Source organism: Podarcis tiliguerta (assembly GCF_965153285.1).
Source record: "Podarcis tiliguerta genome assembly, chromosome: 7".
NCBI classification, from domain to species: Eukaryota; Metazoa; Chordata; class Lepidosauria; order Squamata; family Lacertidae; genus Podarcis; species Podarcis tiliguerta.
The window spans coordinates 35214818-35231430 of NC_139540.1; the positions used below are offsets into that span (position 1 = coordinate 35214818).

Sequence of the window (16613 nt, forward strand, 5' to 3'; positions counted from 1 at the left end):
ATTATTCATGCATATCATTCAACACTTAGGCAATTCTCAGAATCATTGATTTCAGAAACCTTGAGCCTTCCTTTTAAACTAGACTCCTTCTGCACTCAATAAATAAAAGAAATTCAAAACATTTCAGGGCTCACTCATCATATTTATGTGGTCAATTTTACAACAACCCTAACAATTATAAGAGAGCACAATAAGGGAGGTTTTGTTTAAGTGCCAACCTCAAATGGGAGAAGAGTCTCAAGAAGCAAGCATTTTACAAGTGGGTTTCCACCTGAATTTTAAAGAATACAAAAGCCAAAGGCATCTATTGTAGTATCCAACAAAGGCCATTCATTTCATTTTAAATAGGGTTTGAATAGGAGCTGCAGATAATTGTATCACACATACTTTCTTTATCTTAACTGTAAGATATATCTGCAAAATGTGCACTCTCCTTCCTTGGAGGTTTTTGAGCAGAGGTTGAATCTGACAGGTATGCATTAGCTGAGATTCCTGCATTGCAGGGGGTTATACTAGATGACCCTTGGGGCCCCTTCCAAATCTACAATTCTATGCTTATATAGTACAAAAGTATTTAGGATTGGCTGAAATATGTTTTGGACAACACTCAACAGCAAGGAAGTAAGGCAGAGCTGCATTCAAAAGCAACATCCCTGCTTTGAGTTCTCACTCTGCTGGCATAGGTACCCACAGAGATTTTTCCCAGGAGGTGGGGTGGTAAAAACTGTGAAAGGGTAACTAGCACAACAGAACAGGTCTATCCTTTCTGGTCAACCTGGTAAAAGACTGGTGATGGGGCATGAACATACCTGGCCTCTGGGAAACTTTCATCCCAGGACTACTTCTCAGTTGATTCTCAATAGGTAGAACTGCTAAGAGAGGCAGATTTAGGGTAGTGTGACTGGTTCCACCATACTGCGTGTCAAGCCAAGGTGCCACAACTATGATGTAAGTGAATTGAGCAGGATGGAAGGTGACAGATGGGGTGGCAGCAGTGGTGGAATGTGTGTGGGGGGGTACAAGGGTATTGTTTGGGGCACAAAATGTCAACACTTGGTGCTGCCTCAATATAGCTGTAAACTTCCGTTGCTGGGTTTCATTGAAAATGGCTTCTCCATGAGAACCAAGAAATGACCTCTCCAGACATTGGAATGACTCCTCTTTTCTTATCTCTGTGGCTGCAATCTCCTGGGTGACACAGACACTGTTAGGCAGTTGAATGTGCATGCATATTTCCCTCCCACCCTCCCTCACCTCCACACAGCCCTGGGCACTAGCAACCCATGTTAAATTTTGGCCTTCGGAAGACTGAAGTTCACCCCTGCTGCTATCCATCTACAGATAGATCCTGAATCCAGGCAATGTTTTTCTATCCACCATCGAAACCCTCAGTTCTTTCCCTTGCAGTTGCAGAATGGGATACTGTGGTATAATAAAAGAAAATGAATTTCCTACTTAAAACAATATTGCTGTTTTATGATCCTGTTTTTATGCAATTCTATGAAACCACTGTAAATGTCACCTGGGAAAATACAAAACTATTTTTGGCACCATCTGGAAAGGCTTTCTAATTAAGTCCTCAGGAATGCAGTTGTATAATTGAAGCATACCTACAAAAAGTTATTCTGAAGCTTGCAGGGAGTGGAGAAAGACTTTGAGGGACTCTTGTTCCATACCATAGGCAACCAGTTGAGCCATGGGCTGGATGCACCTCATGTGGCCTCGCCATCTCGCTCACAGCAGCCCCTCCTGAGTTAGCCTCTCCACTAGTTAGATATTTTCTAATGCCTAACTGCAGCGTGAGGCTGTTTTAAGGAGGGTGGGGTCACTGCTGGGACAGGAAGGGTTAAGCATCCACATGCTGTGTGCAGTGACTGCATGTGGGTAGGGAGATATGCTGGGTGCAATGTGTGTGGGTTTGTGTGTGGTGTAGCATGCCCATTCTTGCTTTGACCTCACTCACCACTAGCCCAGCAGCATCATAGTCTGCAACACTGAAACAGATGCAAGCCAGCATCTCTGATAGTGAGCTTGGTTGAGAATGGAGGCAATGATTGAGATTGGAGAAAATGAGGCTTCTGAAACTCAACCATCTCTTCCGATCACCACTCTTGGTCCTGCATTGTCTGGTTATATAAACTTCTAGCTCAGCCACTGGCTTAGCCTCACCAGTCTGTTTTGTTTGAAATAATAGTAAAAACCTAACCTCACCTCTTCCAAAACTCATCAGCTATCAGTGAATAGCAGAGATTTACAAACAATAATCTTTTAAAAAAACCTAGCATGCTGGTCTGTTCTTGTTCCACTGAGGAGCCTACAGGGCAAGGCAGCAAGGGAGGTCGGCTACTGCAGCACCATGGACAGTTCCTAGTAAGCAACTTGCTCTGCCTAGATCAGAACTGTAGAGGCCTTTTGAGACATGCACATATTAACACCTTTCCCACTTTGAAGTTTTCATACCTTATTGCCAAACTACAGATTGAACTCTGACAACTTTTGAAAACAGAACTCTGGTTGTGAATGCATGGAACAAGCATAAAATCTCCCCTCAACATTGGATCTTGCCTAAAAAGTTTATATTTTCAATACAAACCAAAAATCATGCAAAATTGTCTGAAACAGAAAAGGGTGAATATAATAAAGAACATCAGAAAGAAAGGCTAACTCAGATATCTTGGAGACTTTTGCTCCAAAATGAAATTTATAATCAAAACTGTGGTGTAATAAAAGAAAATGAAGTTTCACTTTGAAAGTCTACCTTGAAAAAAACAGACTTAAAAAACACACACAACGCTGTAGAAAAAATGATCAGACTAACAATAAACCTTCAGGACCAGAAATACAAATACACCAAAACAACATCTGGATGTTATTTAGGTATAATGATTAAAATAGTCAGAAAACCCAGAATGAACTTTATTACCATGAAATACTATAGGGCTTGTGGGGTCTATGATGTAGCAGAAAGATTAGGAGAAACCACATGAGCAGAAGAAAAGAAACAGAGGACCCACCAGGTCAGCTGACATTGTGTGTGTAAGAAACTTGCATAGATATTTTAATGCTTTAGACACCACTTAGAACAAGTTCTTCTCTGTTACTATGCCATGTACTTGATGATTTCAGTAAATATATACACATTTACCTTTTTATTATAATTCTTCTGTGCCAAAGGTTCATTCACACTCACCCTGCCCACCCACTCCCATGCTACTGAATGGGTGACAGAATAATTCTTGGGATTTATATTAATACTTCCTTTCGAGTTTGTTTATTATTAACTTTAAAATACTACTTTATTTCCTTTATTGGGCATTCTCAGAGGCCTATTCAAACTACTGAGCTGATGGGAGATGGTTTGGATTTTGTAAAAAAGCTTTGGGGGTGGGGTCCCTGTACCCCTAGCGGTTACACATTATGAAAGTAAAAGATACTGCTGTTAACTCTCCAGGAAACCAAAATAACATGTAGGCTCTCATCTGTGATTTTTATTTAATATCGTGAAATAGAAATAGAATTATAGTCATGAAATAGCATTAGGCTGTTTTTGCATAATGGTGCTCCAAACAGCTGTTGGTACTTGTTTTCATGCTGTTATGTGTTAAAATGCTACACTATTTAAAATGTTACTTATATATTTAAAACATTTTTAGCCCACTCTTATTTGCAAAATGCAATTCCATAGCAACCAATAACCAGTGCTATTTTTCTAGGAAAAAAAGGTGCCAGAACTCACAATGAACACCTCTCTTATAATACAATGGCACCCACCTGAGAGGTGCCAGAACTGAGTTCCGTTGAATTCCAGCTGAAAAGAAAGCCCTGTTAGTAACTAATATGTTTCCCGTGTCCAGCTGCACTCAGTGATCACCCTCTACAAGAAAAAATAGGTGAGGCAGCCCAAACATTTACTATAACAGACAGACTGGCAAATGATCAGCAAAGCAACCCAATGATGTCTGATGGTTTTGTTTTTTAAAAAGAATATTCCTTCTGTAATGTTATTATCAAAACATCATTGTCCTATCCTCCCCAAAACCAGGATTTACATGGAACCTACCTTAGAAAGCCCACCTACTTCCAAATAGAAGCAGATAATGAAAACATTCCATGTGACCCAGATAGCAGTCCATACCGAGTACTAGGGTGGAGAAAAAGAGAAAAAGAGAAGATGAAAACACTGTACACAAGGTGTAGATCAATAATATAAAAAGATCAATAGGTACAGCACTTCTGGGAACCATGAGCAGGAGATTTCTCTTGGCAGAAAGCCCCTAGAACTGTAGCCAATTGCAAATCCAATATTCTTTCCTTCTGTAACGAAACACAAGGAAAAGCTAGATTTATTATTTATGGTGCTAGATTAACCTATTGACACCAGTAAATTCCAAAACGTTGAGTGATTTACAGTTTTTGTATTCTACCTTTTCCTCTTCACAATGTATCTATACATAGAAATGCACTGAAATAATCGCAATACAGTCAAACCTCAGATCCCAAATGCCTCCGTTTTAGAATGTTTCGGCTCCCGAAAGCCGAAAACCCAGAAGTAGATGCTCCAGTTTTCTTACATTTTTCAGAAGCCGAACATCCGACGTGGCTTCCGCTTGAATGCAGGAAGCTCCTGTAAGCAATTGGAAGCCATATCTCAGTTGTCAAACATTTTGGAAGCCGAATGGGCTTCTGGAAAGGGTTACGTTTGACAACCGAGGTTTGATTGTATAGCCTTATTCTGCTAAATGGCCTGAAAAGTTGGGAATCAGATGCTGGGATAAATTTTGCTAAAGATTTGCCAGCATTAGATTACACTAACTTCAAATCACATGGAGAACATATGTGCAGATATAAAAGTGCAACTAAAAAAAGGGGGGAGCCTGAATTTTGGTTGGTTGTATCTTTTATATCCTGCCATATCATGAGTGTTTATTGTAGCAAGGCACACACACATGCATCCATCCATACATATATGCCTGAAGGCTAGAGGGAGGAAGTTACAGGTGAAAAAAAATGCTTGGTAGAAGTGAGGGATGCTACACTTGGAACCACAGAAACTATCATTGGAAAACACAGGCTGCACTTAGGTATCGAAAAGTGCTTTTGATCTTATTTTGTGCTGGTTTGCAAAATTCAAAGTTAATTTGCAGGACAGAAAGCATTGTCAATGGAAAATCTTTGTTGTATAATAGGAATGGTTTGGTGCAAACAATCCAAATGCACTAGTTCAGAAGCAGTGAAGCAAGGTAAAAAAAACATCCAAATGCATAATGTAATGAAACACAGAGCTTCATGCTGCTCAGTGATCACATCCTCTGCACATTCAAGTGAAGCTGTGAACCAAATCAACATACACTTGGGGACTCTACCCCCCCCCCCCAAAGCATAGCGACTCTGTGTACATTTAGGAATCTGTTCACAAGCCAGTTGGAAGCACAATGGCTTGAGCTTGCAGCCAAGAGGTGCAATCCCACTCCACCCTCCACATGTGGTGATAGACATTTAAAAAGTAGCAGGTGGATTTAGCCTTGTTAAAAGGTAAAGGGACCCCTGACCATTAGGTCCAGTCACGGATGACTCTGGGATTGCGGCGCTCATCTCACTTTATTGGCCGAGGGAGCCAGCGTACAGCTTCTGGGTCATGTGGCCAGCATGACTAATTTGCTTCTGGCGAACCAGAGCAGCGCACGGAAACACCATTTAACTTCCCGCTGGAGCAGTACCTATTTATCTACTTGCACTTCGTGCTTTTGAGCTGCTAGATTGGCAGGAAATCAGAAATATCTGATAGGAAATCAAGAACTCATATAGTAGGACTATGCCAATTGTAGACTATGCAGGGAGCATCAGAGTGTGTGGAATTCTGTGGAGCGGCTGATAAGAAATCTATCCAGTCACACTGTCTTTGTAGCTGTTCAATCAGTCGTTGCCTTCAGCAAAGCACCAAGAATGCCAGCCCCAGGCTCATACACCTTCAAAATGCCTTTTACAATAATCCCTGACCCAGTCTAGCTCGGCTTGTGATTGACCAGGGAAATTACGGGACAAGACAATAGGACAAAAAATTCCTCAAAATCACTTTTTCCACAGAAAAGCTCTGCCTTATCAAACATATTTTTGAACTCAGTGTGGAATTGCCTTTCTTGTTGCTCTCCACTGTCCAAGCTGGCTTAAATCTAAGTAATCTGGTTTCACTCCTTGTACGTATTGCATTTATTACTCTCAAAAGATTTGGTTTCTTTCCCGCCCTAATCTAACTCTTTCTCTGTAGGCATTTATATTACATACATTCCGACTTTGCAGGAGCACACTAGGTAGCATAAAATTATCTATGCAAATATTAAATCCCTCTGTGCTCCCCTGGAAGGAAAACATGTCCTATTTTCATTTCTTGGAGAAACGTGTAAATTGATTTTATTTCATTCCCCCACCCCCTGGACTATATTTGGCCAATTTTAGCTATGTGAAGCATCACTTCACAGATGTAAAACACCAGTGGTACTAAGAGAAAACTGAGCAAATACACTCTTATCATCCTTAATCAGTAATAGCTTGGGAATCTCCCATGCTATGAGAAAATGTGGAAGGAATATAATTTTTTTTTTGAACTGACTAGCACTTTCTTGAAACAGCTGAAGCTTTGCCATATATCAAACAAAGAAATTGGGGGGGGGGGAGGTAGTTTTGCAAAAGTGTGCTTGTAGGATAATTACAGGTGAAACTTGGAAAATTAGAGTATCATGGAAAAGTTCATTTATTTCAGTAATTCAACTTAAAAGGTGAAACTAATATATGAGATAGACTCACGACATGCAAAGCGAGATATGTCAAGCCTTTATTTGTTATAATTGTGATGATCATGGTGCACAGCTGATGAAAACCCCACATTAACAATCTCAGAAATTTAGACTATTAAATGGAATCAGCAAAACAAGGATTGCAAGTAGAGCAATATTGGCCCTCTGAGAAGTAGAAGCATGCATATGTACTCAGTACTTGGTTTGGGCCCCTTTTGCATCAATTACTGCCTCAATGCAGCGTGGCATGGATGCTATCAGCCTGTGGCACTGCTGAGGTGTTATGGAAGACCAGGAAGCTTCAATTACAGCCTTCAGCTCTTCTGCATTGCTCGGTCTCATGTCTCTCATCTTTCTCTTGGCAACGCCCCATAGATTCTCTATGGGGTTCAGGTCAGGCGAGTTTGCTGGCCAATCAAGCACAGTAATCCCATGGGCAGTGAACCATGTTTTGGTACTTTTGGCAGTGTGGGCAGGTGCCAAAGTCCTGCTGGAAAATGAAGTCAGCATCCCCATAAAGCTCGTCTGCGGAAGGAAGCATGAAGTGCTCCAAAATCTCCTGGTAGATGGCTGCGTTGACCCTGGACTTAATGAAGCACAGTGGACCAACACCAGCTGATGACATGGCTCCCCAAATCAACACAGACTGTGGAAACTTCACACTGGACTTCAAGCATCTGGCATTGTGTGCTTCTCCATTCTTCCTCCAGACGCTGGGGCCTTGGTTTCCAAATGAGATGCAAAAGCTGTACCTCTCCCAACCAGGCTCCTATGCCTGCTCTTGCGAGCAGCAGAGGCGGCAGCGGCAGGACGAGCGGCTGCTCCTTCCTCCTCCTCCGCCTTTCCTGCTGTCGGGGGCAGTGGAGAGGGAAGCAGCAGCCCAAAAGGAGCCCTTTCGCCTGCTCCTTCCTCCTCCTCCGCCTCTGCCGCTGTCGATGGTGGAGGAGCGAGCAGCCCGAAAGCAGCCCTTTCAGGCTGCTTGTTCTTCCTCCTCTGCTGCCGCCACCACCAGGTTTGTGGTGTGGTGAACCGGCTTATACTCAAGTCAATAAGTTTTCCCAGTTTTCCCCCTAAAATTAGGTGCCTCAGCTTATATTCTGGTCAGCTTATACTCGAGTATATACGGTACACGAAGCATCCTTAAGTTTTCTATAGCCTTGGTATAAGAAATAGGAATCAGACATTCAGGCTGACTGGTCCCATTCTGAAGCTGAGTGAATTAATTTGTGGGATTCTGTACCTGCGCAAGTATTATGCCAGCTACTTAACACACTATTCACCAAGACTGTACTTACGACAAGATGTCTCTGTATAATGACTTACAGTAATTAGGAAGTCCAAGGGTAAAGCCTTTCCAGTCTTATTTGCACCCATTTCTACCCACTCTGGAGAGGACTGGGCAGTGGTGGGACAGGGGTCAATGGGGTGGGGGGCAGAGAAAGAATGTTGAATTTTATGGTAATGCACAGAAGGCAATTAGGACCTTTTCAGATGTTTTCCAGCTGAGAAGGTAAAGCTGATTTTTCAAAAGCACCCCCAACCACATGAAAATTATGCCTCCCTAAAAAACCCCCTTAAGGTCCTCCGACAAAGGGCTAGTCTTCATCAAGACTTTCATTCTGAAGGTCTCTGCGGTGTCACCATACTTAAAGAACTACAGGACTCAAATCATCAATACAGAAATAAACTTTAAAAGCATGCTTTATAAAAATTCTCCAATAGATATCCTTTAAAAAAGAAGTAGTGATCTTTATACCTCAAAAGCCATTACTGATAAAATTACAGAGAGATCCCAAACGCTGACATTTTCAGGGGGAAAGCAATAAGCATTCAACCTTTCCAGCCAGCGAGGGGTCAGCGGTATGTGAAGGAAGCTAGTTTTTCAGATGGCTTCAGAATGCTTGATTTCTGGATAGGTTAAGCTGCAGAGATCCCCTGTTCTTTCCTCTTTGTTCCAGTGGAAAACTATGCAGCTGAAAGTTATACATGGCCTGTGCTTAGAATTGTGGAAGTATGGGCACTCCACTGTTATTTATTTTTTTAAATTCCTATCTTTCATTGCCTTCAGCTCAGTCACTAAAGTCTGCAGGAATTCAAAGCAGTCTCACATGACCTCCAAAACTCAATTAATTGGTTGGGGAAGGGAGTGTGAATTGCAGAAAGAGTGGATTCACTGGGGAGGAGGTTCTCTCCTGAGTCTATTTAAAAGGTCATGATAAAAATCAGAAATGGTAAACAAATGAAGGGCAGAGCTATCCAAATTGGTTGGCTGGGGCGGGGAAGAGAAAAAAGGTGGATATACAGCTATATCCCAAAACCTAGAGGTTCATGCCAGCTAGAAAAGTGGGTTACGTTTTTCTTGCCCCACCCCTTTTCATTCCATCAGCTCCAGGCTAGTGTAGCTGGCCAGCCCAAGGATCTGTGGGGCTTTACATCCATAAGGAATTCTTGTCGCATAACAAGGAATTTATCTTGTTTTAGTTCATGACTGCAAAAATTACTTTAAAATGGGTCTAAAGCTGCTGGTGTCCCACCCTTAGCTGTCAAATGTAATGTATTGGGCCTTCCTGTTGGCTTTCTGCCTGCTTGGATACAGCAGGGTAGTGTGGTGGAGCTTCTCCATCCATGGGACTCCTCTCTGGTGGTAGGAAGGTATGCTACATACTAGCTGCCTCCATTCATCAATACTGGCTGGGGGCAGGGAGTGACATATCCCCTGGGACTGCTTCTCTTACCAATGCCCAGCCAGCTATTAGGGAGACCTGAATGCAGAACTGCTTGAGATGCCCTACAAGGTCAATTACCCCAACTAAGGTGTGACATTTTCAGAGGATACTGCTTGTAGAACATATTTGTATCTGTTTCACATTTTTGCAGACATATGATTTAATTCTAATATTCTACTCAGGTTTTAGTACTTATTTTCCTGCTCCAAAGGAGATTGACAATATTCATGGTACAAATAGATGAAGCATACTGGAGAACTGAACAAAAATATAATATTGCATTTTTTAAAAAAACAAACCACCCACATTATTCAGATGTTTTAAATTATAACTGAGCTGAAATATTATATTATCCATTTTAATAAAAATCAATGAACTCAAAACTTACCACAACTATATACCGAGGTCTGTATTGTATGGTTCCAAACAAACCCAAAATGACAACTATTATGTGCAGGAAATTACCAAGGATAGGAGCCCACTGGAAGCCAAGAAAGTCAAAGATTTGTCTCTCCAGGGCAGCTAACTGTAAAGAAACAGAACATAAAAATACCTCAGTTAGGATTAAATCAGTCATTCACAGTGTAAGTATCACTCTTAAGACCTAGTGAAAAAGACTGGTAATTATTCCATTACTTTTGTTGCATAAGGAATTTATCTTGTTAACTGGCCATGCAGAAAATCAAGGCTAGAAAAGTTTTCACATCTCAAACTGTGTTGGCACCAGACTGATAACTTTTTCAACAAAAACTGGGAACTCTCACATCCTAATACATGTACAAAAGCATACGCAGAAATAAAAGAATCACACTGGTTTAATGTTTCCAAATGGAAATCCTTCATATAGCAGTTGCATCATGTGTTCTCTGTGTACCTGTTCACCTGCTTCTGTTTCTATTTTCACATTCCCCTTTCATTCTCCATATTTTCCAGATTGTTGTATAAACATGTCCAATGTGTGATGGGAACCTGACATTTTAGACAAGCTTACTGAAACCATGGAGGTAGCATCAATTGTCAGATTGCCTCAGAAACTCAGTTTCACCTAAGTCCTTCACTATTCAACATACTCAACAGCCATCATGGGACAAGTAAAGATGGTGGAAATACAACTATTATTTCAATTTCTGCCATCATATCTGTCCTTCACAGAGTCAACTGGAGGCCAAAGTATGGCTTTTCTTGGGAATAAGACATGTTCTCTTGCCTTGGGCTCTTATCATTATCATCACCACCACACTGCTTCAAGGCATATGCCATAGCTTGAATTTTCACAACAACATATAGAAAAACAGCCCCACAGTGCTAGTGTAGAAGAGAGCTGTAATGGTTAAATGCTGGAAGGAAGCAAACCCCAGGAGTATCATCTGTCCTGCATTTGATTTGTCAGTGAATTTCATAGAATCTCTTATTGGTAAAGAGCTACATGCTGAAATGGACTTGTAACTTACATTCCTAATAATTATTGATACAGCTCTCTTTTTAAAATACTCGTGTGAATATAAAATCCTCAAAAATGTGTGTGCTCAGTGAATGATTGGGCAAAGTCTTTACAAACAAAAAAGAAAAAATCAAGTGAAAATATATGCTTTTTCTGGAGGAGGGACATGTCAAAAGTAGATACATTGTTTGCCAAGATAACATTTACAAGTCATCTTTACGCCCATTAGTAACAAAATTCTGCAATCTGACAGCTGACAGAATTTGGTGTCCTGAAAATCTAAAAAAACTAACACAGATACTTCTGGGAAATTTATTACTGAAAGGCCTTTAAGTTTGCACCACAGACTTCACCTGTCCCCAGTCCTCAACTCTCATTCTGCTACAGTCGGGGGAAAAAATTGTGAGTTGGCACCATATATGCAAAACTGTACAATTATTGCTTAATTTTGGTCACAGCCTTTTGGGGGGGGGGGGGTTGGATGCAAAATTTTAATGTCCTTGATACAGACTATGATAGTGCTGTGGCCCACATGTTAGTAGTGCTGGCAGGCAGGCTGGGTAGGAGCTGCAGCCGAACTCATCTTGTCATGCATATCTTGGGATATTACATAGATCAAGAATTGCTCGGTAATCACATGACACTAAAAATGTGAGAAATCAAAGTCAATTCATGAATCAAATGAAGAATGCCATTACCTCACCTGTCAACGAATGCAAAAATGCAATTCAAGTTGAAACCATTAAAAGGCTGCTAAAGATCTAAGTATCAGAGGCAGCCTAAGAACTATAATCATCAAATGGCATTGCTCACATGTTCACACATTCCTGCTGAATTCTCACATTTCCTAATTGCCCTCTTCTATTATGTGTGTTTGTGTGCTGTTGTAATGAGAATAAAAATTAAAATTAAGCAAACATATGCACATTTTCTTAAATGAATTCATGGTGCTGATGGGATTGAGGGGGTGTATATAATCTGCTGCATCTGAATTGCTTTATTGTCTGCCTTTAGTTGGTTTTAGAGCCAGTGTGGTGTAGTGGTTAAGAGCGGTAGTCACGTAATCTGGGTAGCCGGGTTCGCGTCTCCACTCCTCCACATGCAGCTGCTGGGTGACCTTGGGCCAGTCACAGTCTCTCAGCCCCACTCACCTCACAGAGTGTTTGTTGTGGGGGAGGAAGGGAAAGGAGAATGTTAGCCGCTTTGAGACTCCTTAAAGGGAGTGAAAGGCGGGATATCAAATCCAAACTCTTCTTCTTCTTCTTCTTCTTTTAATAATTGTATTTTTAAAAGATTGAGCACCAGTTGTTGCTGGGGGGAAAGGTACATAAACATTTAAAAAGTAAAACTGCATGGTTTGTTTTGGCTAAACCCTTCTGTAGAGAGATCTTTGAGGAAAATGGATGCTCAGTGGACTATTGTGGTGTAATTGTCTTGGACCAAGGAAACCTGGTTCAAATCATGGCTGAAAAAGTGAAAGCAAATCTAATGACCAGGCCAGATGAAAAATGGGTATCCAACTGGAACTTTAGCTATCGCGTTCAAAAACATCATTGCTTAAAACTCTTTGTCAGCAAAAGGAAACATTTATCAAAATTATTTCCTAACACACATCTGTCAAAGACTATTTATGTTTTCTATTGCATTACTTTACAGATTGACTGCTGCATTTTCACTAAGCAAATATTTTAAAACTAAAGCTGCACTCTGTGAAAGAGATACTCTGGTGTAGTAGTAGTCTAGCTACTGTAATGAAGACCCAAAGGACCAACATACTGTGCAAAAAGGGTTTAAGATGCAGCTGCAACTGACCAAAAAACACTAGCATTGAGACTTTGGGCTGAATCCCACAAACACTTGGAATAATGCACATATAATGGAGTTTCAGACAAAGAACATAATACTATTTAAATGCCAGTGCACCCCAAGCAAAGGACCATGAAATTTACAGCTTTTCCATCCCTGAAAGAATTGCTAGCCATACAAAAGTGTAGAGCATTGATCCAAAGCCCAACTCTAATTCTCTGTTTGTCATGGTCTACACATTATAAAGCACTAGATACAATTCATAGAAGTATCAAATCAATGCATTTTTCTATCCTAATAGACCACTCCTATCAGAACAGGCAAATATCCAGAGATGGCTATTGTGCTCAGCTGACAAGGAAAGTAAACCTTTTGAGTCAATGGGAAGTCTTCTGCTACTCAGGTAATAAAAACAAAGCTTCATGTGATGAAATGGTGAATAAAACCAGAGAGGCATTCTGCACATGCTCTGTGGAATCTCAGCATTGGATGACAGGAGCCAAAGGAGATCTAGTGAAATAACATAATCTGGGTAGCACAGGGCATAGAGTTTCTCACCCAAGGAGATTCTTTTCCACTGCCCACTACAGGCTCTCACCCTGAGCTGGTCAAGTGGCTGCGTCCTGCACTCCATGCTGTACACACAACCGGTCTCTCACCCCAGCAAAAACTCATTCCAATGAATAGGCTACAGAGAGCCAACAAACAAATAAAAGCAAATACAGGTAGACTCCTCACCTTCAGAATGACACCCTTTGGAGCCAAATCTTCAGCAGTGGCTTGCAACTAGACAGCAGCAGGACTTATCCAGCTCCCCAGAGCACTAATTGAAGCCAAGTTCCCTTTGGGGCTTTTGCTGCTAGTGAATTGTGGGTCAGAATTTTCTGCCTCCCCTCCTATTCCACTCAATGGCAGATAGCAACCAGGTCAGCTATCTAGGAGAGTAAGTAAACACATCTTCATGCTATGGAAGTTGGTCCAGTATGTATATACTGAAGTCAAGTGTGTGAAAGAATGGCCTCAGTCCAGTATACCTGAAGGAGCATCTCCACCCCCATCATTCAGCTGAGGTCCAGCTCCCAGGGCTTTCTGGTGATTCCCTCAATGTGAGAAGCAAAGTTACAGGGAACCAGGCAGAAGGCCTCAGCAGAGGTGCCCATCCTGTGGAATGCCCTCCCATCAGATGTCAAGGAAATAAACAACTATCTGACTTTCAAAATACATCTGAAGGCAGCCCTGGTTAGGGAAGCTTTTAATGTTTGATGTTTTATTGCATTTTTAATATTTTGTTGGAAGTTGCCCAGAGTGGCTGGGGAAACCCAGCCAGATGGGAGGGGTATAAATATTATTATTATTATTATTATTATTATTATTATTATTATTATTATTATTACACCTTGTTTGAAAGGCACTCATAATCTCAGGTTTGCACATAACCACACCATACCACTCTCCCAGGGAGAAAAGTACATATAAGGCATTGCAATATTGAATTTCCCTTTCTGTGGGATCTCTCCGAATTTGCTGTCTGTGTTCCTCATTCAAACATGAAACAGCGATAGCAAGACTTTTCTTAAGAGGCATGCGTACCTCAAAACCAGCTTGAATGAATAGTTCTAGAGTCAAGAAAAAGGAGCAGCAAAGTGACCCCAAAAATTTTCTCCTTTTTTCACCTCAGTCTTTTTGAAACTCATTGAATTGCTGCTGAAGTCCCACAAGCTTGGAAGAAAAGAAAAGAAAAGAAAGAAAATATGTGGTGACCTTTCATTTTATGGGTTCAGGCACAAAGCTTTGTGTGGTGCAGTGATCTGTGCAATGTGTCCTTTGTACAGCAATATTTTTCATTTAGACAACTTTGGTTAAAAAAAACCCTGCTCTTCCAATTTTGACAGAAACCCAGAACCCTCCATGAACCTTTCTGTGGCCAACTGCTCTCCACTGTGGCAATTAGTACTGTTTCCTTCTTGCAGAAAGAAAGGGAGGAGGGAGAGAGAGGGAGAGATAAAAAATAAAATAAAATTAAGGATGGCATTCAGCTAAGTTTTACTTAGTGGAGCCCTATTGAAATTAATAGACCTAACCCAGTCCAATAGTTTCATTCAGTCTACCCTGAGTAAAAGATAATTGAATACTACACTAAGTCAATAGCTACTAGTTACAATGGTTGTGTACTATCTCTGAAAACCAGTGGCTGGGGAATGCAAGTGAAGAGAGGCTTATTTGTGCTCATGTCAAGTTTATGGGTTTCCCATTTGCCTTTGGCTGACCACTGTGGGGAAAGAATACTGCACTAGGTGAATCTTTTATCTGATCCATTTGTGGGAATGCTGAGGGTGGCAGGAGATGATACATTGTTTATTAATATCCTTCCTAGCTTGCACTAGCAAGTTCCTTCACTTAGCAGAGTGCATTCCCTTTCTTACGCAGCAGAAAGCTGGTTGCAAACTCATGTGAGTTTCTTAAGACAACAAGCAATTCAATCTGGCTTGCTCAGACTGAGATATGTTCTAATATTCTAAGATTCCTGGTAAGATCCCTTTTGAATCCCTCCTAAAAGAATAAAGACGCCAGTCTTATTCGTAGTAACAAAACGTAGTTTCACTCATGATCAGGCAGAGCACAGTGTGACCCCTTAAGGAAGGCTTTAGGCTTAAAGTTACAAACATGTACAAATAGGTTTACCTCATATGGGGATAACCTGGGGAGACTGCTTGGCTGGCAGCCAGCAGTTCAGTCCAGGAAGTTCGCAGGATGAAAGAGAAGATGGAAAAGAGAGAGGTGGCAGTGTGAGTGGACCTTTTACCAGGTCAGGTACGGTCACACCCACCTACTAGTCACATGCAAGGAAGGATGCTCCAGGCCAGGAGAAATAGGAAGTTCAACTGACTGGACCAAGCATTCCCTTGCATGTCCACTCTAGCAAAACAAGGAATGTTGTACTTGACTGCTCCCAGTAGATTACATCCCACATCATTAGGGCTCCTCTTATATTCTTATAACTTTTTTAAAAACTACTTTGGCAAATGTTTCTCAAAGTAATTTAAACAGCAGATGATAACGTGAAATTTGGGGGATGGGGGGCACATAACATAAGCCTTAGTGGCACATATCTAATTGTACAAGAACATTAATGGATAGATGCATCCCAGCATGTATTAGAATAAACACCCAATCAAAGCAAATAGTGTACAGTGGTACTTTGGTTTAAGAACAGCTTAGTTTATGAACAACTTGGATTAAGAACGCTGCAAACCTGGAAGTAGGTGTTTTGGTTTGTAAACTTTGCCTTGGAACCAGAACATGTTTTTCTTCTTGTTGAGTGTGTTCCATTTGTAAACTGAGTCCCCCGCTGCTATGGGAAAGCACGCCTTGGTTTAAGAACGCTTTGGTTTAAGAATGGACTTCCAAACAGATTAAGTTCGTAAACCAAGGTACCATTGTATTTTTATTTCATTGTGCATTCAGGTGGGCATCTGATTTATACATATGGTTCCTAATCCAGCAAGTACATAGATATCCATAGATGAGCAAATACCTTCTGCAGAAATTATATATAAAGATATGAAGCAAAATGAAACTGATGCATTGTAGGCTCATTAGCCAATTAAGAAGAGAAACGCACATGTTAATAATTTTCTAAGGTCAATGATCAAGCACCATAATCTCGTTACTTCATTATTTTAGAAACATTAAGCATAAAGAGGATTTCAACAGCAGAGGTATTAAGAAAGAGTTTACAATGCCTCAGAATAGAATGGTGCATTCACACTTTTCTATAGCACATGTTAAAGACAAAGGGCAAACATAATCATTAATAAACAGCACCTTAATTCTCCCAGTGAATGGCAC

The 16613-nt window shown here is 40.9% G+C and overlaps 1 protein-coding gene across 2 annotated transcripts in view; it reads right to left on the reverse strand.

The window, feature by feature from the left end:
- The window catches only part of NKAIN3 (sodium/potassium transporting ATPase interacting 3), a 193994-nt gene that overhangs the window by 94482 nt on the left and 82899 nt on the right, over positions 1 to 16613 (reverse strand). For both annotated transcript variants that reach the window (XM_083451448.1, XM_083451449.1), the window contains exons 2-3: positions 9906 to 10043; positions 4061 to 4141 (exon numbers count right to left, since the gene is read on the reverse strand). In XM_083451448.1, the coding sequence (XP_083307574.1) occupies positions 4061 to 4141; positions 9906 to 10043 (219 nt within the window). The remainder of the gene's footprint in view (positions 1 to 4060; positions 4142 to 9905; positions 10044 to 16613) is intronic.